Raw genomic sequence first — 24467 nt, forward strand, 5'->3', positions numbered from 1 at the left:
AAAGATTAACACTAAACACCGCGGACTCGGGAGCTCTGTAAGCCGCAGCCTGCATGGGCGCCACCATTGTGGAATATTTGGCCAGTCCAATCTCTTTGCAACCAAAACTGATCCTTGCTTAATAAGTGGCTCTCCTGTAAAAACATCTTGGCGTTTAGAGCTGTTAAATGAGAGGATACTTTCTTTCTCTTTAATTCATGATTGAGACCTTTGACTTTCCAGCTCACAAAGTTCACTGTTTGGTCATAAAGACATTGCTTCTGAGCTTGTTTTGACATTTTGTGGTCTTAAATTAAGATAGTACATTATTACATAAGATAGCTTTAACCTTAATTTCTAATTTTTCCAGGTGTTATTGCTATGAAGCCTATTGTTGTGTTGGCACTTACAATTGTGGGGGTAAAAAGGATAGATCTGAAATAGCTTACTCTCTTTCTCTCCCCCCTCGCCTCCCCAGCCCCCCATTTTGCCTCCCGACATGAGGCTGGATCACACTTCACAAAGTCCTAGTCCTCTGATATACCTAGAGACAGAGTACATCAAAAACAAAACAAGCCCCCCAGCAGTGGTGTAGATGGATTAAAGTAGAGATATCTATTGGCAATACAGTCCAAATACTATAAACCTAGAATATAATCTTAAACAGTTTCGAAAGATTAAACCCAGGGAATTATGTTAAACAGTACCTGTGAAGAAGCAGATACCGTATGATAATACTATCCTAATACAATAAACCAAGGATATGATGTTAAACAGTCCCCATTGGTGAGGAAAAAAAATAAAATATAAATAAATAAAAATTTATAATTGTAATTAACACATAAAATTAGCCAAGAAGCAAACAGAATGTATAACTATGGCAAAATCCTTATTACGAATGGACCAAATTATAGGTAAGACCTTCTTTGCCTTGCCAGGACATGATGTAACTCACAATCATATTTCAAAAAGTGTTGGGTTCAATTTTCTTAGTTCTTTTTCTGCTTCATCTGAAGAAGTAAAACTGTAGAACTTGCCTTGAATATCCACTCTCAATTTAGCAGGATGTAAAAGGTTGTGTCTGATTTTGGCTTTACATAAGGGCTGTTTAATGCTGTAAAATGTGGCATGTTTAGCAGCTGTTGAAGATGAGAAATCAGGAAAAATACAAATGTGATTATTTTCAAATATAATTTCTTGTTGCAGTCTGAGAAGTGACATAAAATTTAATTCAGATTGTAATTTGTCAAAACGTACAATGAAGCTTCTAAGTTTTAAGGCATTAGATCCACGTATGCCGTAAGCTGCTGATATCTCGGTGTCTGATTTGAAGTCCTAATTATTTTAGAGAATAGTTCAGCTATGAATTTCAATGGATTTGGACTTGCACGGTTTTCAGGGAGACCTTCAATTCTGATATTATTCCTTCTGTATCCATCTTCCAGTGCAGCTAGTCAGTCTTTGAGCACTTTGCATTCAGAATTTGCAGCTGTTGCTTTTCCATCAGCGGTAGAAGCCAGTTGTTCAGCTATTTCAATACAAGTCGTGAACGTTTGCTTAACGTCTTCAAACAGAACACCAAGTGTTCTAAATTTATTTTCAAACTTACTCACATTTTCCTGAATTTTTTCCTCAGTTTTTTCTAGCATGCCTTTAACAGTTGCCTCAGAGCGATTACTTAAACATTTCTCCTTGAGGCCGGTTTAGACTTTCTGAGCCCTTTTTTTGGTACTCATGCCTGTATATACTTGCATAAGGCATTTTGCTGTAAAATAAAAAAATAAACTTACACATTGGTATGTTTTTAAGTGCATTGTTATCTTTTATTATATATTATAAATGGAGTTACCACTGTGTTATCTGTTTTTTTGTCTCACAAATAGGAGCATCAGAGGATGACATGCTGTCAGCTTCAGTGGGAGAGCCACGATTTCCACGGAGTTCATCAATGATTGACAGCCTAAAGGAAAGCCATGGAATCCCTCCCCCTCCCCAAACAGCTCCACCTCCACCACCTTCCCAGTATTATATGGACACAGGTCCACCTCCAGCCTTTTGCCCCCCACCTCCTCCTGGACGGGGCCATGAACAATCCCGTTCCAGTTTTAAACCAGGTTCAGAAGCTAAGATCCATGGCCTCCCACAAGTTGTCACCACAGCTGAAATTTACGAGCCACCTCGACCCTCCATCTCACACATTGAAAGACAAAAGAAAGCACGTTCTATGATTATCTTACAAGACTCTTCACATATACCTGTTGAACCTACAGATATTCCTCGTCCCACTACGTCTTCTACCCCTCCAGAGAAGATTAAAAGAAAAGGAAGAGTGATTGATAATCCCTATGCTAATGTTGGTCAGTTTAATGTAGGTTTGTATGCTCCTACTAAGCCTCAGCGCAAAAAGAGCCCTCTGGTGAAACAACTTCAAGTAGAGGATGCACAAGAGAAAGCTTCCTTAGCACTTGCTTCAGCTCATTCCAGAGACCATTCACCAACAGGTAGGGTTTCACATATTAGTCGAGCAGAATATCAACAGCATCTATTGCAAGAAAAAGTGCGAGCTCATGCAGAAACCCAGTTAGTAAAAGGACCATTTTCTGCTGCCATAGCTGGAGCAGTGAAAGACCGGGAAAAACGTTTAGAAGAAAGGAGGAAATCCACAGTCTTCCTATCAGTGGGTGCAGTTGAGAGCAGTTCTCAAAGCCCAGAGCCACCCTCCTTGATGCAATCAAGATCTATTGATGAGCGATTGCTGGGCAGCAGGGAACATTTAGGTCAACTGTCTCCATCATCCTCTGCTCTTAGACCTTTACCAGGTAGCACTACCTTTATCCACCCTCTTACTGGGAAGCCATTGGATCCAAACTCACCACTAGCACTTGCGCTGGCCGCAAGGGAGCGAGCACTCACTTCCCAGATCCAACCATCACTGACAGGTAGTCCAGAACCTAGGACTAAAACTGAAAAAGCAGGGCCATTGTATGTGGAAACTCAGACCAAAGAGGCAGAAGAAATAGACATAAAAGATAGGAGGTTAGCATCACCTACAATCTCACCAGGATCAAAAACAAGTTATGATCCGACTCCAGATTCTTCACTTTCCACCAGAAGTCAATGGGGTACCCCATCAACCCTTCGAAGAGAACTTGAGATAAGGACTGAAAAAACAGAAAAAGAGGACAGAAAGCCAGAAGATAAGAAAAGCATGATCATCAGCATTATGGATACATCCCAGCAGAAAACAGCTGGCCTGATCATGGTTCATGCCACTAGCAATGGACAAGAAGTGGGTATTGATGAGCCATCCACTACCCCGAAAGCAGCCCCAGCTGAGCCAAGCAAACTTGCACCTACAGACGCAAAGCCCTCTAGCCCTGCTACCACAACCACTACCAGTACTACCACAATTCAGCAGTCAACAGGTCCTTCCTCTGACAAAACTCTGGCACAAGGAAGCTCAGAGGAGGAGGTGGAGCCATTTACAGTTACCCTTCCCCCAGCATTATTGTCCTCTAGTGATGAGGAAACACGTGAGGAATTAGCAAAGATAGGGCTGGTTCCCCCACCAGATGAATTTGCCAATGGTGTCCTTGTCAAGGTTCCTGGCGTGCCCATACCACAGCAGGCCAAGACTATTGCACCTTCCTCCTCAACCCAAGCAGCAGCAGCAGCACCACCACCTCCTACTGCTGGTGGAACACCCTCAGGGAAGCCCTCAGACACCCCCTTGGTGCCTGAGTCTGCAGCCGACTCAGGTGTGGAAGAGATAGACACCCGGAGTTCTAGTGACCATCACCTGGAGACCACCAGTACCATCTCCACCGTTTCAAGCATGTCAACACTTTCATCAGAGAGTGGTGAGCCCACTGATACCTACACCTCCTTCGCCGATGGGCAGACTTTTATACTCGAGAAGCCGCCAGTGCCTCCAAAGCCAAAACTCAAGTCCCAGCTCAGCAAGGGGCCAGTTACCTTCAGGGACCCTTTATTGAAGCAGTCTTCGGATAGCGAGCTCCTCTCTCAGCAACATGCGGCCGCGCTGGCTGCAGCCGCCGGCACCGGCCGACCCCGCTACCTCTTCCAGAGAAGGTCCAAGCTATGGGGGGATCCTGTGGAAATGCGGCCAATACCTGGGGCAGAGGATGGCAAGCCCACTGTGATCAGTGAAATAAGCTCCAGGCTGCAGCAGCTAAATAAGGACACACGTTCACTTGGAGAAGAACCAGCTGGATCCATGTTAGATCCTGGAAAGAAATCTCCTGTTGTTGCTGCAAGGTAAGAAAGAGAAACAACAATGTTAAATTCACCACTGACTTAGGTCTACTACTTTGACATGTGTTGCTGATTTGATGCATGCAAACCATTTATTATGGACCCTCTGTCATGTTGATATTCAAAGAACTGTACAATAACTCCTAACAGTTATGCATAGCAGCTCAAATATCGAGAGGTGAGCATTTTTACCAGCATGCATTTTTTTTAAATTGCTGGATTTCATTTTTATAAGATTTTTGCCTACACTCTGTGTTGTTGTTTTACATAGCCTATGGAGGGACCACTGTACTGTTTGGCAGCATCATGGTGACTGAGCACATAAGTGTTTCATTGTGCTTTATACACATAATAATTAATCTGAACTGAATTGATTATAGTGCATTGTATTGTTAACTGAAGCCTGAGATTTTGGAAAGAATGAAGCCACCTGCACATCACACTTTCTGTGCTGTGTTGTGCGCACACACAATAAAAAAGGCAGATTGCAATAGAACAGACTGAAGCACCACAAACCAGTTATTGATATTTTTAATGCATGGTGAGTTGCTGTTGCTGACGATATGGTTATAAAAGAACTAAGGACAGTGTTTTTAAGTGATTAAACTCACTGACACTCACCAATCTGTAAATACACAGGGAGAACATGCAAAGTCCATGCGGACCCTAGCTCTGTGAGGCCGGGATAATAGCTCTGCGCTACCACTCTGCCTACGTTAAAATATCTGTAATAAACTTACTAAACCTCAACTTGATTAAACGTAGGTGAATTGGAGTTGCTAAATTGGCCCTTTTGTGTGTAGGTATGTGTAAGTGTTTGCCCTACAAAGGACTGGTGCCCTGTGTAGGGATTGTTCCCATATTGTACCCGATGCTTGCTGGATAGGCTCCAGCAGCTCCCTTACCCTGCCCTGGATAAGCAAATTAGGATGGATGAATGTTTGCCTATAACATCTGTTCAGTTCTTGTCACTTTCTACACGTGTTCAATATTATCTCTCACTGAAGCACATTATCAATCCAGGGCATCGGGCAGAATATTTGGGAAATAACAAAATAAGCTTCCATATAATGAAAGAATGTAAGTGATCATTACTGTGACTTTTTCAGTTATTTTTTGTCTAGTTGTCTACAAAACAAAGACAGCAATTCACATCTAGGCTTCAACATTCAATGTCAATAAAAGCACTTGGTGATGAAATTCCAAGGTGCAGTCACACCTCTGGCCCTGAAAGGTGCCTCAGAGGAACACAAGCAGTGAAGTAAAGCGCACAGCCAATCTACTTTTAAAATGGTTGAATTTCCCAACAATGTTTAGCTTTTTGTTTTTTATCCTTCTTAAAACAATATGGATAATGCTATCTTGCGGCAATATGTGTGTAATCTCAACACGTGGATCAATACTTGATAACATTTTTGTTTTGAAAAATTGATATATTCAGTAATTAAGACTTTTTTCCCCACATTGGGACCCTGGTACCCATAAGCTCCATTATAAAACTATAGTGGGCATAATATTTTTTAAAATGTATAAAATATACTTCATTTTCTAACGTAATTTAATGTGGCAAATTAATATTTATCATGATTGTGAAGAGTAACTTCAGCTTGAAAAAGTACTAAACGTATCCTTGGGAATTCTGAATGAAACCTCTTTTAAATCATGCACTGATCTCCCATCAGGCCTCATACACTGCTGCTAACAGATGGGAATTGAAGTCCTCCCAGTTGTATTGCCACAGGATCACTTTCCCTGTTTTACTAATGACAAGCAAAGCCTCCAAACTGATACGAACCAGGAACAAGACATGGATATCTTAGACTTCTTAGTTTCTCTTTATCAACAATCACCATGCTTTAGTCATCTCACTCTGCCAATTCTGTGAAGTGCTCACAGACTGCCGTCTTTAGGTCCTGCTCATAAAGAGCTTTCTGTGCTGTTAAAATATTTTCTTGCAAACTCAGTAACCAGCACTGACTTATTCATAACCTAACATGATGTGGCACACCAGTTTCTCACTGTTGTGTTAGCTTAAAAAATGTTGTTTTCAAAAATTAAACATATATTTTTTGTAACTGGATTTATGGACATCTGTTGAGGATGTCCTTGGGGGCTTCCATTATGTCAGGATGCTCAGTCAGTGTAACTGTATCTGCTTGGGGATTTGAAAACAACGACATACTCCACTTGTCTAATCTGCTGCCCTCTCCTCAGTTAGATACTAGTGAATTGATTTATTTTTTTGTAAACATGAATCAAAGAATTGTTGAATTTTTCTATCTTTGCAACCATTTTACGGTCCTTATTTACCAATTGAATAAATACAGAATTAACGATTTCTGGTTGTTAACATTTTTATGACTCATTAAATTACATCCAAACTGTTAAAAAAAACCAGGAATTCTGTACAAGCACCAAGCAGAGCACAAGATACTCAAATGTAATAAACTCTGTACCACAAAGTTCCCCTTCTCTGCTTTTTATCCACTGCCTACCAGAAGTTCTCTGTTCATCACTGCATGTCTGCTACTATGGGAGGCATGGCGAACATTAAACAGACTGAGTAAAATTGTACACAATTTGCATTTACATTGCACATTACACATTTGCATTCAGGTTTCTTAATGTGACATAATTTTCCTTAAACGTGTTCAAGTTATTGGAGTTCTGAGGTGCCATCTGATGAAAGTGGTACAAGTACACTAAAACAATAAGCTATAAAGTAACCAAAACTGTAAATCATTTTTTTTGTAGTATTTGTTGTGTATTTTTGTACAAAGCTAGAAAATTAAAGAACTGTTATCAAAAAGCTGGTTTGGACATCTACTTGTTTTGTGTATGGTGGATTTTCTATTTATTCAGTAAAGCACCATACCTATTGATTTATGAACATAAGTTGCTAAGACATATTTTTAGACAAAACGGGGGGAAAACATCAAGAACAAATAAGGCAAGACTGGAAAAATTGCAAGGCACTGACATCAACCACATACAGTATACACTGTACAAATATACACAACAAATAAACACTGTATATAAAAAGTGTGTATTAGCAAGAGTTGAGATGTAGATGGAACTTATTGGTTAAAGTACAAAGTTATTATTAAACATGGAAAACCATTTATTTGGTGAGATATATACCAAAGATGCCTTGCTCAGTTGTTCTAAATTGTTTGTTTGTTTTTTAGAAAATATTTTTGAGGATAAGGAACTAAGCTGTCCTACTTCAAGGTATATTTAAAATTAGCCACTATAGTTAAAATTGCATGTAAATCATTTGCAGTGATCTGTTCCTGTTTTCTTTCCTGGTTTGTCTGTATATCAGTGGATGAATATAGTCATTTTAAGTTTTGGAATTTAAGATTAGCAAGTCCCTGGAAAAGTGAGAAATAACAAATCCCACATTCTGACTTGTCAGACATCCCTACCAGTAAAATATACCTGTTTGGGTGGGGAGAGAAGGATTTTTTTACATTATTTTCAGTATTTTGTTCCACTTATTAGTGTAAAAAGATATTTATTGACACAAATTCTATCCTGCTCCCACCTTTGATATTCTGTCAATACAAATTAGGGATCATCAAAAATAAGGGCCAAGATCACAATAAAGCAATAAAGAAAAGCATTCTATCTCCAAAATTATGTTATTTAGTTAATCATTTGTATATAAAAACGTCTGATGTATTTCTCGTTTATTAAGCTACTTGTCTTTCACACTCGTACATATTGTTAACTCCCTGTGCATTAACTTTTGCAAAATATATACTCACCAGCCACTTTATCAGGTACACCTGTTCAACTGTTTAACACAAGTGTCAGCCAATTACATGGCACCAACTCAATGCATTTAGGCATGTAGACCTTGTCAAGACACCCTGCTGAAGTTCAAACCGAGCATCAGAGAGGCAAAAAAGGTGATTTAAGTGACTTTGAATGTGGCATAGTGTTGGTGCCTGGTCTGAATATTTCAGAGACTGCTGGGATTTTCAATCACAACCATCTCTAGGGTTTACAGTGAATGGTCCAAAAAAGGGAAAATATCCAGTGAGCGGTAGTTCTCTGGGCAAAAATGCCTTGTTGATGCCAGAGGTCAGAAGAGAATGGCCAGACTGGTTTGAGCTGAAAGAAAGGCAACAGTTACTCAAATAATCACTAATTACAACTGAGTTATGCAGAAGAACAACTCTGAATGCACAACATGTTGAACCTTAAAGCAGATGAGCTACAGCAAAAGGAGACAGCATCGGGCGCCACTTCTGTCAGCTAAGAATGGGCAACTGAGGCTACAATTCACACAGGCTCACCAAAATTGAAAAATAAAAGAATGTCAATTTCTGCTATAACATTCAGATTGTTAGATCAGAATTTGGGGTCAACAACATGAAAGCATGGATCCATCCTGGTGGTGTAATGGTGTGGGGGATATTTTCTTGGCACACTTTGTGCCCCTTAGTACCAATTGTGCATTGTTTAAATGACACAGCCTACCTGAGTGTTGTTGCTGACCGTGTCAATCCCTTTATTACTACAATGCACCCATCTTCTGATGGCTACTTCCAGCAGGATAATCCACCATGTCACAAAGCTCAAATCATCCCACATTGTTTTTTTAGACATAACAATGAGTTCACTGTACTCAAATGGCCTCCACAGTCACCAGATCTCAATCCCATAGAGCACCTTCGGGATGTGGTGAATAGGAGATTCACATCCGACAAATCTGCAGCAACTACGTGATGCTGTCATGTCAGTATGGACCAAAATCCCTGAGAAATGTTTCCAGCACCTTGTTGAATCCATACCACGAAGAATTACAGCAGTTCTGAAGGCAATAGGGGGTCCAACCCGGTACTAGTAAGGTGTACCTAATAAAGTGGCCGGTGAGTGTATAATAATACATTATTCATAATAACATGCAAAATATGTTTGTGCCATGCAGTGATGATCAAGTGCAGATGGGTGTAGCATTTTCATACGTAACAATAACTTTTCATGAGCATGATGTGTGCCTGATCATCTTCATTTGTATAGGTTTCTGCTTATCTTATGAAGGGTATTTTGTCTGAGATAATCAGCTACTGTAGATGTGGAGCAAAAATGATTTCCACCATATCACCACATTTCATTGTCTTTCAAATACTGTAGCACAAAATAATGTGAAAACTTAGTGTTTTTTTGTACCCTGTCTTTTGTGCCTTACAGTGGATAATGTGCTATGTATTCTATTATGATATGTTTAACCTCAGCTTAATCATGTGCTCTGTCAAACTGCCTTAGTTTAACCTGTCTTGTCTGTATTAGTTTTGTTTCATTTCTTTCTGTCTTCTTATTAGATACAACTGAGAAGGCAAATTTCATGTTTTCTTGTGTAAACAAGACTAAATAAAGCAACCTTGAACCTTGATCATTGTCATTATGAATAGAAAAAGAAGTCCCAACCTGAGTCACTCTTAACTCTCATTTTATTGGTGCTGGACACACGTTTTTATTAATTAAAAGAATTTTGTTTTTGTTTAAAATTCAAGAGGAACAGCTTAAGGCACAGCCTGCAAAGACTTACTGCTGCTCAGTTCACCGGTACCACAGGATGTGAATGCTTAGTGTCAACATACAGTCTCATCAATATGGAAAGTCAGGCATATTTCTTCTGATATATGATAATTGCACAGGGCCTCCAATGTTATTTGGATAAGTTGACCCGAATCAGAAGTTATTCTAGTTCATACCTAAACAAATAACCCATGTATAGAAGCCTGATAAGAGAAATGATTTAGCAAATTTAGGTTTGTCCCGGGATAAGTGCTTATCTTAGAATGCAATACTTAAATTACCTAGGTTATTTTGCCCTTTGGCAGTGCTGTGCAAAGCCATACAAAAGATATATTTTCAAACTTTAAATGACTTAGATTTCATTTTATTGTTACTTTCTGTCTGCTGTCCAATAAGGGCTTCTTATTGATTTATGATGTAAGTTAATCAATATAACCTAGGCCTGTTTTTTTTTTCGGGGGCAGCAAGTATTTTGTTATCGTTCAGTATTTATTGGATGAAATATTTAAAAAGACTGACAGAGCATGCAGTTGTTGTCATGGTAACTCAGAAATCTGTAAGAATCTTTTTTGCTTCTGGTTGTGAACCCATTGGATGATGTAGTGAATAGGTGGAAACATTTATTAATGGCTGATCTCCTGCCGCCTTTTTGTCCCAGTAATAGATCTTACTCGATCGTAGTACTTGTTCTTTAGATTTTCTTGCTTGGTTTGAAAAAATGTTGCATTATAAGGCATGTCTTGATGCAAGTACTTTCTCCAAGGTTTAATTTCATATATATTTTTTTGCTTCCATTAAATGTGGTTTAACACTATAATTGCAAATAATTTACTCTCTTACTATTTTCAAAGTCATTATTTAGCATGGTGATCCATGTTTCATTTCTGAGAGATGATTTTAGCTGTTTTCCATTTGACTATCAGACAAAGTTAATAAGTAATCTTGATGCCTTTATACTTTAGAAGTGAAATTACTTTCATCTAATGGAGATCTAAGAGCATGTTTTGCTCACTGTTAAAGGTATATTGGTTGTCTGCAGAAATAATAATAATAATTCTTTATATTTATATTTTCATATTATATTTTCTCACTACTCAAAGCACTACAAGTCTTTGATAGATGAGTGGTTTGCTTTCTTGTGTAAAATAAACTATTTTATCAAACATAACTGTGTACCTAGATTGCGAGGAAAATGTTCAGTTCCAGAATGGAATCTTTTCTTCTTATTTGAGAAATGCTTAGATGATTTTTTTCAACATAGGCTTATGGGGTTTTATACATGTACAGAATACAGTGAAAATCTTTGTTGCATGTGCCAATAAACATGGACACTTTGCCACTCTGCTGCCATGATCAGTGAGTAAAACTACCTTACCATGAATCTTCTGTCTTCCTTTCCTGAAGAATCACAGAATGTGTTTGTCATAGCAATATATATTTAGGGCTGACAAGCTTCTTAAGGTAAGGCACAAAGTGGTGGTAGACTGAGTCAATTAAGTAAGTCCTTTGCAAAGGGGCTTAGATATTTCTCTGTCCCATGTAGCCATCATGACTAAAAAAAAAGAAAACTGGTAGCTGTAAACAGAATGGCTGCTTGCATTAGTATGGACCCTTGCAATATGTCAATATAGCTAGGATTCCATGCAAAAGATTTTATGTTAAAAATGTTTTAACAATTTAAAATGTTTGTTAATGTAGGTGATGAAAATGATAATTGTTAATGAAACTTTTTTTCTGTTCTGTTTTACCAGATACTTGAAATGTTGCGAAAACCTGAAGTGGAAATGTTTTTAACAGGAAAAATAATGCATTTTCCTACATTTTTCATCATATGTATAAATAATTCATATATTCAGAAACTGTGAAATTCCATATTTCTGATGTGATACAAATGAAATGCCTTTTAATTCCGGTGTACAAACATCTCTTTTTAAGGAGTGGAATGTTTTTGTTTCAACTGGGTGATTAAACATTTTGGCTTAGTTTTTATTTTCTCTGTTAAATTTTGGCTTTTTATAGAACAGGTCCTCAACCATCACCACTGCAGCTAACGCGCATAGAATAGACCCCACTTCTATATGTAGTTCAGGACCAGTGTGGTTACCCAGGGAAAAAACCATGTGACACTTTAACTAATATATTAATTTGTTAAAAGATATTAAAAATCAAGTATGAAATATCCATTAAATATTCAATTAAATAAAGTCTGCATGCAAATAGGAAATTAAAAGGTAAAAGATTTCCAACATACAATGTATGTTTATGACCTGCTACCCAGGGTGTTCATCTTCGACACAGTAAAAGGAAAGATGTCCATAAGATAAAAGAACACACTTAGCCCCCCATTATCTGACACTGAAGGCTGGCGTTTCATATAATAATAAGAGTAATAAAAAGCAAATAGCATCATTTGCATGGCTGCAGAAACCCCACCCTCTGGAGGTGTCTGCAGTGTGGACACCTCTTAATTCCTAACTCTTATGGCCATTAATAAAACTAAAATCCTCTAGTGGAATGGTGAAAAGACACAAAGCACATTTTGTGGGGGTGTATTCACATATTTTCCATTGATACGTACAAAGTAATAAGTATAAGTTAATTTGATCTGTTCACAACCTAAGGTGCTCACTAAGCAGTGAACCACATGATCTTTTAAAATCTGAAGCTACCACTGCCGTACTTTTCTCATTCTTCCTACCACTCCCTCAAATGCTGACCTAAAAAATCAAATGCAGATGCTAGCCAATTTATTCCCTATTGCCTCACACTGCAGAATGAGGTCAGAATTTAGCCTGGTAGCACTAGTGCTACCAATAGACATACTATGTTCTTACCTAAATTGTGTACATGTCAGCGGTCACATTAAATGATTAGTCTTCATTTCGAATTTCTACTTTCTAGTAGAGGAGAACAAAATCTTTCCCCTACAATCTACCCCAGATCTACAATGTGAATGTACATTGAAACGAAGGATCATGTTCTTTGACTGTAATGTAGTATTAGGATTTTATCAACTTTAGCTTTCTATATATGAAGCCTTTATTCCTTGGTTTATGTCAGAATAGGGTTGCCAGATTAGAAAATTAGAAATAAGGGACACTTTTATAATCTCTCTCTATATTACTATATATATATATATATACATTTATACATGCCCCCTACACACCCAGACCAATATATTATATAAAAGTAGAGACATAAGTTAAAAACATAAAACATGGATTTTAATGGGTTATGAGGAAAACAAAAGTAAAATCATTTGAAAATTATTTATTGCAAGCTAAAACAAATTCTGTAAAAATGAAATAATTTGAAAATATTTATTTAATACAGACAACAGAGAAATATTCCATCCATCCTCTTCCGCTTATCCAAGGTCGGGTCGCGGGGGCAGCAGCTTGAGCAGAGATGCCCAGACTTCCCTCTCCCCGGCCACTTCTTCTAGCTTTTCCGGGAGAATCCCGAGGCGTTCCCAGGCCAGCCGGGAGACATAGTCCCTCCAGCGTGTCCTGGGTCTTCCCCGGGGCCTCCTCCCGGTTGGACGTGCCCGGAACACCTCACCAGGGAGGTGTCCAGGAGACATCCTGATCAGATGCCCGAGCCACCTCATCTGACTCCTCTCGATGCGGAGGAGCAGCGGCTCTACTCTGAGCCTCTCCTGGATGACTGAGCTTCTCACCCTATCTTTAAGGGAGAGCCCAGACACCCTGCGGAGGAAACTCATCTCAGCCGCTTGTATTCGCGATCTCGTTCTTTCGGTCACAGCTCATGACCATAGGTGTGGGTAGGAACGTAGATCGACTGGTAAATTAAGAGCTTTGCCTTACGGCTCAGCTCCTTTTTCACCACGACAGACCGATGCAAAGCCCGCATCACTGCGGACGCTGCACCGATCCGCCTGTCGATCTCACGCTCCATTCTTCCCTCACTCGTGAACAAGACCCTGAGATACTTGAACTCCTCCACTTGAGGCAGGATCTTGCTCCCAACCCTGAGAGGGCACTCCACCTTTTTCCGGCTGAGGACCATGGTCTCGGATTTGGAGGTGCTGATTACCATCCCAGCCACTTAACACTCAGCTGCGAACCGATCCAGAGAGAGCTGAAGATTTCGGCCTGATGAAGCAAACAGGACAACATCATCTGCAAAAAGCAGTGACCCAATCCTGAGTCCACTAAACCGGACCCCCTCAACACCCTGGCTGCGCCTAGAAATTCTGTCCATAAAAGTTATGAACAGAATCGGTGACAAAGGGCAGCCCTGGTGGAGTCCAACTCTCACTGGAAACGGGTTCGACTTACTGCCGGCAATGCGGACCAAGCTGTGACACCGGTTGTACAGGGACCGAACAGCCCTTATCAGGGGGTCCGGTACCCCATACTCCCAGAGCACCCCCCACACGATTCCCCAAGGAACACGGTCGAACGCCTTTTCCAAGTCCACAAAACACATGTAGACTGGTTGGGCGAACTCCCATGCACCCTCCAGGGCTCTGCTAAGGGTGTAGAGCTGGTCCACTGTTCCGCGACCAGGACGAAAACCACACTGTTCCTCCTGAATCCGAGGTTCGACTATCCGACGGACCCTCCTCTCCAGAACCCCCGAATAGACTTTTCCAGGGAGGCTGTGGAATGTGATCCCTCTGTAGTTGGAACACACCCTCCGGTCCCCCTTCTTAAAGAGGGGGACCACCACCCCCGGTCTGCCAATCCAGAGGCACTGTCCCTGATGTCCATGCGATGTTACAGAGACGTGTCAACCAAGACAATCCTACAACATCCAGAGCCTTGAGAAACTCCTGGCGTATCTCATCCACCCCCGGGGCCCTGCCACCAAGGAGTTTTTTGACCACCTCGGTGACGTCAGTCCTAGAGATGGGGGAGCCCACCTCTGAGTCCCCAGGCTGTGCTTCCTCATTGGAAGGCATGTTAGTGGGATTGAGGAGGTCTTCGAAGTACTCCCCCCACCGACCCACAACGTCCCGAGTCGAGGTCAGCAGCGCACCATCCCCACCATACACAGTGTTGACACTGCACTGCTTCCCCCTCCTGAGACGCTGGACGGTGGACCAGAATCTCCTCGGAGCCGTCCGAAAGTCATTCTCCATGGCCTCCCCAAACTCCTCCCATGCCCAAGTTTTTGCCTCAGCAACCACTGAAGCCGCATTCCACTTGGCCTGCCAGTACCTATTAGCTGCCTCCAGAGTCCCACAGGACAAAAGGGACCGGTAGGACTCCTTCTTCAGTTTGACAGCATCCCTCACCGCCGGTGTCCACCAACGGGTTCGGGGATTGCCGCCACGACAGGCACCGACCACCTTACGGCCACAGCTCCAGTCAGCCGCCTCAACAATATAGGCACGGAACATGGCCCATTCGGACTCAATGTCCCCCACCTCCCTCGGGACGTGGTCAAAGTTCTGCCGGAGGTGGGAGTTGAAGCAACTTCTGACAGGGGGCTCTGCCAGATGTTCCCAGCAGACCCTCACAACACGTTTGGGCCTACCAGGCCTGACCGGCATCCTCCCCCACCATCGAAGCCAACTCACCACCAGGTGGTGATCAGTTGACAGCTCCGCCCCTGTCTTCACCCGAGTGTCCAAGACATGTGGCCGCAGGTCTGACGACACGACCACAAAGTCGATCATCGAACTGAGGCCTAGGGTGTCCTGGTGCCAAGTACACATATGAACACCCCTATGCTTGAACATGGTGTTCGTTATTGACAATCCGTGACGAGCACAGAAGTCCAATAGCAAAACACCACTCAGGTTCAGATCGGGGGGGCCATTCCTCCCAATCATGCCCTTCCAGGTCTCACTGTTATTGCCCACGTGAGCATTGAAGTCTCCCAGCAGTACGAGGGAGTCCCCAGAAGGTATGCCTTCTAGCACCCCCTCCAGGGACTCCAAAAGGGTGGGTACTCCGAACTGCTGTTAGGTGCATATGCACAAACAACAGTTAGGACCCGTCCCCCCACCCGAAGGCGGAGGGAGGCTACCCTCTCGTCCACCGGGGTAACCCCCAATGTACAGGCTCCAAGTCGGGGGGCAATAAGTATGCCCACACCCTCTCGGCGCATCTCACCAGGGGCAAGTCCAGAGTGGTACAGAGTCCAGCCCCTCTCAAGGAGATTGGTTCCAGAGTCCAAGCTGTGTGTTAAGGTGAGTCCGACTATATCTAGCTGGAACCTCTCAATCTCGCGCACAAGCTCAGGCTCCTTCCCCTTCAGAGAGGTGACATTCCATGTCCCAAGAGCCAGCTTCTGTAGCCGAGGATCGGACCGCCAAAGTCCCCGCCTTCGGCCACCACCCAACTCACACTGTACCCGACCTCCTTGACCCCTCCCATAGGTGGTGAGCCCATGGGAAGGAGGACCCACGTTGCCTCTTCGGGCTGTGCCCGGCCGAGCCCCATGGGTGCAAGCCCGGCCACCAGGCGCTCGCCATCGAGCCCCACCTCCAGGCCTGGCTCCAGAGGGAGGCCCCTGTGACCCGCATCCGGGCGAGGGAAAACGGCGTCCAAATTTTTTATTCATCATAGGATGTTATGTTGAACCGCACTTTGTCTCATCCCTCACCTAGGACCAGTTTGCCTTGGGTGGCAAGTTGCAAACAGGCAGTAAACACTGCTCATTACATTTGGGTTATTTTCATCAAGAGAATCTGAGAAAAGAAAATATAATTACTTATAAAGTTACAACTAAGTACCATTAGAAAGTAGTAAAAATATATTTTTATTACGAAATTTGAAAATGAACTAAATACAGTACATTTGGGTGTCCCTGAAAGGTCAGTATGGGACAGGGGGCAAAATTATCAAATATGGGACATGTCCCATATATAAGGGACGTCTGGCAACCCTATGTCAGAAAAGTCTTTGTTCATTTTATCCCCTGTTGTCAAATTATTATAGTTCAGGATCTTTATAATTTTTTTCAGGGTTTATTCTGCATGTTTTTGGTTTCTTTTATTTTCATATCATAATTTGGAAACAAGCACAATTCATATCTGCACTTCAGATATTTAGATATGTTTTTTAAAATGTCAAAGTTTCTTTATGTCTTTCTTGACTCTGTTTTGTTGTCATTATGGACAGTGACATCTAGTAGGAACGTTGCCATGGTGATTCACTCAGGAAGTGATGCCACAGACATAACTGCATATTGGTCAGTCCCAAGGATTGCTGGTTTATCTGAGACTGGATTTAAAACAGAACTATTTGTTTGGTGCGTTCTTCATACAAAATTCTGGTTAGAAGTAATTTTGCAATAGTTATTTGATTATTATTATGGGGTTAATGAAAGTTAGGACAGGTTTTTGTTTTTTGAATTAGGCTTGGTTAAATTAGGCTTGGTTAAATTTTACTTTCTAGTCCCATTAAAAAATAAACTACCATTTCTCCTGCATAGGTGGAATACATATATTTACCTGAATTTGGCCTTCACAAAAATATATGCCCTCAACAATGTAAGGTGTTTAATGGTGTTGGTCAGCAAAATTTGCCAAAATGTTGTTCACATGAAATTTGCTGTGGTTGCAAGTGACCTTGCTCAATTAATATTTTCCTGGAAATTCACTGCAACCAGCTTAGAGGAACTTTTTTCTGCAGTATAGTATGATCCTTTGCGTTGCCAGTGTGACATCTCAGAGCTGTAGCAACTATGTGCAGAACTTTCACACTTGCGTACTTAAGCGCACACGACCTAACATTTCATGGTGATACTCGTTATCTGCTTTGCCCATGCTTGATGCCACTGTCCTATTGGTATTCCAGCCAGATTTCCAGACACCCCGCATGTTTTTTTTAAAAAAAAAATAGAAAAGCTCAGAGTATTTTTGTTTGAGGGGTGCATTTGTTGACCATGATAAGAATATTATGAAAATACTTAGTTATTCTGCATATTTTCATTATACAATGTAGCTCCAATGCTGTATTAAGAATGCTTTGTTTCTCACTATGCAGAGCGGAGCAGGAAGTGACAGAAACAGCCCCCCGACAATATAATGCTGATCCCTCGCATCACAGACTCTGCTGATACAGAGTAGTGCATCAGCGCTTCAGGTCCATATAAGGGATACAGGCATGGGCTGAATGCATACACAATTAACCAGATTTTGGCAGCAGTCAAATCAAACCTTAAAGAGCCCGTTTACTCCACCCAGAGTCAGAAAACACACGAAACACTATGAAATAATAGTAATAACGAAGGCTTGTATTTTGGAATAAATCTATTTCAATCCTTTTGGTGAAAGAAAAAAGTGCTAAACATCTGCACAAAGAGATCAGAAACAAAGAAGATGTTCCAGCTACATGGACCCTTGATTTCAAACAATGGTACAAGCAAGTCCCTCGTCACCACTTCATGGCATGCCCACTGAATGCACCCTCATGTGACATTTTTCTCCACAACATTTGGTCCAATATAGTTGGCAGGTGCTTCCCTAGCCCTCAGGGACACCTAAGCTTACCATTGCACTATTACAGTCTACTCAAAACTAATTTTTCCAGTTCTGTTTCCCTACAGACTTCAATGTATTGCATTGAGTTCTGTGAAGTTCCCTGATTTTGCAAAACACGTGACAAAGTGAATTCCAAGGTTCTCATTATCCATACTCCTACTGGTTATATTGTTTTAATTATTTGCTAATATATTTTGGTAAACACTGCATAAGTCCTCCTTCAAACTAAGAGACAGAAACTCCTTAGCACTATCAGAGTTTTATTGAGGCAAGAACATAAGTCAAATCAGTTAGTTAGATCGTCAAGCTTGTTCCAAGTAAGTTCCAGTATCTCAGCCTGAAACTTTTAAATGGTGTCAGAGGTTTTGCTTCAGTTATGTAATTTAGTAGTTTGTTTCAGATTCCAACATACCTTTATGTGAAGAACGGCGCCCCTGATTCTGTCTTTTATTCTGCTGGTACCCTTAAATGTGTGATTTGCCAATTCAGAAGGATCAACTTTATAAATGTCTTTGAGTGTTTTGAAGATCTGGATTAAGTCCCACATATTCACATCTGATAAAGACCGAAGAGGTTTACAGAAGTTGCCAGCTTCAAAACTCTTGTAATCTTTAAATGCAAAAATATATCATAGGATTAGTGCATGAATTTATGTTCTTTTTGCATACAAACTTTAATGAAAAATATACTTATATATGTATGTAATATTTCTAATTTTACTGTACAATTGAAGTTTTGTTAGTAATGATTTAATGTGTATTTTTATCAAAATAGCTGTACTCTTGTTGTTTTTGTCCTTCTTTTCACGTACATTCAGCTTCCATTGGTGCTGCCAAGACTTTTAAATAATTTTGTTTTATTGGACATTGAGGTTAAGAGAGCACTATAAAATATATTTTCCTATTATGTTGTAAGATTCCCATCTGTTTTGTTTTCCATTAATTTTTTATAATACTACCAAATAATTCAACTCTTTATTTTGTACTGCTTACTTGCTTTCTCAAGTTTTCTTTTCAGCAATGAGTTAATATGTGAAATATCCAGCAGGGCTCAGTCTAAGTTTGACAAAAAAATATACTGTTTAATTGTTTGCTACTTGGGGTCAAACATCTATATAATGACACTTGCAACATACTCTAAATGGTCCAGACAGATCTCTTCATCTTTAGATATTCCTAATAGAGTCGCAGGTTAAGTTTTGATACTGATTTTTTTCTTCGTAAAATGTATGAAATTACATTTCCTAAACAATAATGTGTTATGCATAGCTTTATTGAAATAACGCTTACTTTTAAAAAGAAAATGTTTGTTGTTCTTCATCTCTGAAAATACATTTAAGCCCTTTGTATTCTTACAGATGTGAAACAGGAAATGAAGAAACTAAACCTTAATTTTTTTTAGCACCTAGGGTAAACATGAAAGTAATTTTATGTTATCAACTTATTGACTAATTCCTTCTTTTCTAAGTACTTAATCACTAAAAATCTTGAGCAGTCACATGTTACCTTGTCTGCGCAGAAAAACCTGAACACAGATTGCACTATTTTTTAATATGTATTTGGGAAATTAACATGGGTACCAACAGGAATCTCAGCCATTTTGCCACGTCATCACTTGGTTTCCTTTTACTTTTTTACTCTTAAATCCATCTAATTTTGAGCCCACTTATCAAATTTTAATATCATAGGAAAAACAAGTGTTCTGTAGCACCATTGGGAGCAATGAATAATAATAGCAATAATAATCATGATAATATATTTTTTTAATATAGAAGGGAAGCAACCCTTGATCAAGCAGTCATGCATACATCCAAACTCACCAAGTTTCCAGTTAACCTAATATGTACTGTATGTCTTTAAAATGTTGGGAGAAGCACAGAGGATTTGGAGAAATAACCATGCTGATACAGGGAATATACATCCATCCATCCATTATCCAACCCGCTGAATCCGAACACAGGGTCACGGGGGTCTGCTGGAGCCAATCCCAGCCAACACAGGGCACAAGGCAGGAACCAATCCCGGGCAGGGTGCCAACCCACCGCAGGACACACACAAACACACCCACACACCAAGCACACACTAGGGCCAATTTAGAATCGCCAATCCACCTAACCTGCATGTCTTTGGACTGTGGGAGGAAACCCATGCAGACACGGGGAGAACATGCAAACTCCACACAGGGAGGACCCGGGAATATACATGCTCCATGCAAATAGTAACCTTCTACCAAACACTGTTACAGTTTTTGTAAGTATTACTTTTTCATTAGTTAGCTGATTACACGTATTTACTTATGCTATTAGTACATATATTAGATAGAACTGTACAGTATTTGTCCCAGGGGGAAATTTGTCTTTTTACAGAAGCTGATAGATAGATATAGACACACACTTTAGCCTGAACACACACCAGAATGACTAAAAAGGAAATAATTAAAATAGAAAGAAAAACGTCTGACATGGCCATCACAGTCACAGTGAGGCATTATTCAGGTGTATTGCTGTTGGTATAAAGGAGCCCCAGTAGCGTTTCTTGACACACTTCTGCTGGACGATTCATTTGCTGAAAGTGTGTCAGAGAGAGGTTGTGCAGCATTGTTCATAATGGCACTCAGTTTTGTCTTCATTCTCTCCTCCTCTACTACCTCCTTGGGGTCCAGAATGTGTTCCATAAATGAGAATGCCTTTTTAGTTAGCTTGTTGGTTTGGTGGGTCTTTCTTCAAGTGGTGTTACCAGCCCTGCACACCACAGCATAGAAGATCGCACTGGCCATTGCAGAGTTATAGAGAATGTTAAGGATGTCTGCACTGCCCTTTCTTTTATAGTTCCTCTGCGCAATAAGACCAATCCAACCTGTCATTGATTTGGAGTAATATTACTTGGTGATATATTTATAGTCTGAGGTGAACAGAGTGAGGGAAAAAGGAGATAGGACTGTTGATTGTGGTGAGAAAGTGTTGCTGATATCCAGATCAGAAAAATAGTCTAAGTCTTACAAACTGCGGTCTGCCTGACAGTCCATTATCCAGGATACCATAGGTTCTTCCACATCTATACCTCTGAGCTTACCCATTAACTGGGATGGCTGGATGGTACTGAAGGCATTGGAGAAAACAAAAAACATAATTCTCACGGTTCTTCCGACTCTGTTCAAGCAAGAATAAGCCTTGAGGAGCAGATAGATAATTGCCTCCTCCAGTTCAGTCTTTGATAGGCAAACTGCAGCAGGCCAAGGTCATCAACCACAAGAGGACTCATATAGTCCAGGACCAGTCTGTCAAAGGTCTTCATGATGTGAGATGTAAGTGCCACTGATCTGTAGTCAGGTCAGGAGGCATCTGCCTTCCTTCGTACAGGGACAATACAGCATGTTTTCCACAGCAGCTTTATTTTCTGGAACCTTAAGGACAGATTGAACAGGTAACAGAGGATACCACAAAGTTGGCCAGCACAGGCCTTAAGAAATTGAGGACTGACTCCATCTGGTCGTGCGGCTTTTCCTGTTTGGGGCTCCCTCAGTTGCCTCCTTACTTAGTCTCCAGTTATGGACAGTTCACACTGATGGTCAGATGTGGACTCATCAATTGCCATTCTAGCTGATGTGGTAGGAGTTGTTGATGTAGAAGGGATGGTGTGGGGAGACTGATCATTGGAAGAAGGTGTTAGTGGGAGGGAAAATCTATTTAAAAATTGGTTCATCGTTTTAGACTGATATTCTTTATTCTTTTTTTACTATAGCAAATAGTATGTAGTTTTATTAAATCAAGTCAATAATAAGAAAAGAAAGGATACTGGAAGAATTACACTGAAAATAATGACTTTCCACTGTAACTACTGTGTAACCCACTAGAACTATTTCTGGAATTTTGAAAATTATAGCCAACAAAAAATCAACCATTCGCCTATCAATCATTACCTGAACCTGCTCTCCCATTACAGAGTAAAGAGTAGCTGAAGCCTTTTCCAGCATCGTCCTGACTACTTGTGCTATACAGATACATTCACCAAACAACCAAACCTGAACATTTTTATAAATGAGATAGTAGCCTGGAATCCCTGTAAAATACCAATCACAGAACTATACAAACTCCGCATGAAGAGTTACACAGTTGGAAATTGATCCCTGTTTAGCGGAATTGTGAGGCAACAAAAGGAACCAAACCAGTATGTTCTCCATGGAAGAAATTAAGCCTTTCAAAAACAGAATCCTGTGAAATATTTTATTTGCTTTTTCACACAATAACAATTTAATATGGTAGAGAGTTATCCCCCATCATTGTTGCCTTTTTTATGACACAAGTGAAAATTCATTTAAACTTTTTAAGTCATTTATTTTTAGCTGTTGCTGCATGTACTAAACTGTAGGAATTTTCATCATTGCTGTTCTATGAACTGGCATTTATCACAATTGGTTTTGTTTAATTTAAAACATGATTTGACAGTCCTTTAAGTGTGTCACATTGTTTGTCTTATCTGTGTTAAATGTGCAAACAAGGTAACATTGAATTTGTGGATATGTTCACTCTGGCATGTTCCACTTCACTGCAGCACACATTGCTTTATTTACTCATTCTTTCACTTGCTTTAGACTCATATGTTCCATTGAATATTCTAATTCTGAAGCTGTAATGGTGTGCAGATTAGTTCCACATGAAAATACAGAGTTTGGTTGAAGTATTTTAGCTTTTCTAAAATTTAGCAGTGTATTGCTGGGAAAGAATTTAATCTTCATAGAAAGATAGCAGTTTTCTTTGTATCCACTCTGTTCATACTGTATACTCTGTTCATACTATGCACAATATGTAATATAGGTTTATTTAATTGATTCATTCACTTTATATACTTTTTAAATTTAATTTGTTATCTATACATGGACTACCTTGTTATCACTGAATTGAAGATTTGTAGACATAGGTGTTTGTATGTATTACACAAGGTGACATGCTGTACTAGAAAATGTTGGTAATATCCAAAGAGGATAATCTGCCAGAACCAAGCAGCAAATTCTCAGGCCTTTATTCTTGATCTACCCTGCTCCTCCTCCTAACAAGGATCTGTCACCTCTGCCTCTTGCTCTTAGTTCACATCACACTGTCAGAAAGGGACCATTTATACCCTTCCTGATCATCTTATGTACCATTTAAACGGCTAGAAAACATTGTGCTGTCACATTCCAGACCCATTTACATATAGTTGCAAAATAAAGTTTGTGGATCCTGTGAAATTACCTGGATGTCTGCATTAATTACTCATAAAAATTTGGTCATGATAATAGACAAACCCGATCATGTTAAACTGATAACAAAAAACATTTTTTCTTGTTCTTGTTAATACTGAATACATTATTATAATATTCATAGTCCAACTTGTAAAAAGTACATGAGCCCTTTGTTTTTAGTAACTAGTTAAACTTGTTTTAGCAGCAATAAACCACCAAACATATCCTACAGCTGTTAATCACACTTACACAGTGGTTAAGAGGAATTTTATAGTATTCATCCTTACAAGAATCTTTCAGTTAATTGATATTTTTGGTAATCCTTGCATTACAGCTCTCCTCAGTCATGATACGACATCTCAGTTGAGGTCTGAACTCAGACTTGGCCATATCTGAACAAAAACATTCTTTTGTTTAAGTCATTCTGTTGTTGATTTATGCCTGTTTTTTGTCTTGTTGCTTCATCTAGATTCTACTAAGCTCCAGGCAACAGACCTCTACCTTGACACTATCCTGTAAAATGTCTTGATACAATTTTGAATTTATTATTCCTTCTATGACAGCAGGCTGTCTAGGCCCTGATGAATTAAAGCAGCCTTAACCAATAATGATCCCACCACCATGCTTCACGGTTTGGGATTGGTGTGCATTGATTTGTCCCATCCACATTGTGGAGCATCCAGGTGATCGTTTGCAAACTTGAGACATGAAGCGATGTCTCTTTTGGAGATTTCTGCAAGTCCTTTGCGGTTATCTTGAGGTTAATTTTCACCTCCTTCACCATATTTGCAACAGTTCAATTTCCTCCATTTATAAACAGTATGTCTTACTGTGGATTTATTTACAACTGTGCCTTTAGAAATGTTTTTGCAACCCTTCCCAGCTTTATGCATGTGTACATTTCTTTTTCAATGGTATTCTAAAAAATTCTTTTAATGGGACATAAAGTAGTGCACATGAGCAGATCTTACCTGTCCGTAGC

General features: G+C 40.2%; 1 protein-coding gene across 14 annotated transcripts in view; it reads left to right on the top strand.

The window, feature by feature from the left end:
- The window catches only part of shank3a (SH3 and multiple ankyrin repeat domains 3a), a 1882192-nt gene that overhangs the window by 1836358 nt on the left and 21367 nt on the right, over positions 1-24467 (top strand). For 11 of the 14 annotated variants that reach the window (XM_051931529.1, XM_051931540.1, XM_051931533.1 and 8 more), the window contains one exon: positions 1863-4257. In XM_051931529.1, coding sequence (XP_051787489.1) covers positions 1863-4257 — 2395 coding nt within the window. Of the gene's footprint in view, positions 1-1862; positions 4258-7442; positions 7486-19622; positions 19675-24467 lie in introns of those variants that run through there. The other 3 variants (XM_051931542.1, XM_051931547.1, XM_051931552.1) reach the window with 2 other exon arrangements.

This window comes from Erpetoichthys calabaricus, chromosome 1 (assembly GCF_900747795.2).
Source record: "Erpetoichthys calabaricus chromosome 1, fErpCal1.3, whole genome shotgun sequence".
Lineage (NCBI taxonomy): Eukaryota > Metazoa > Chordata > Cladistia > Polypteriformes > Polypteridae > Erpetoichthys > Erpetoichthys calabaricus.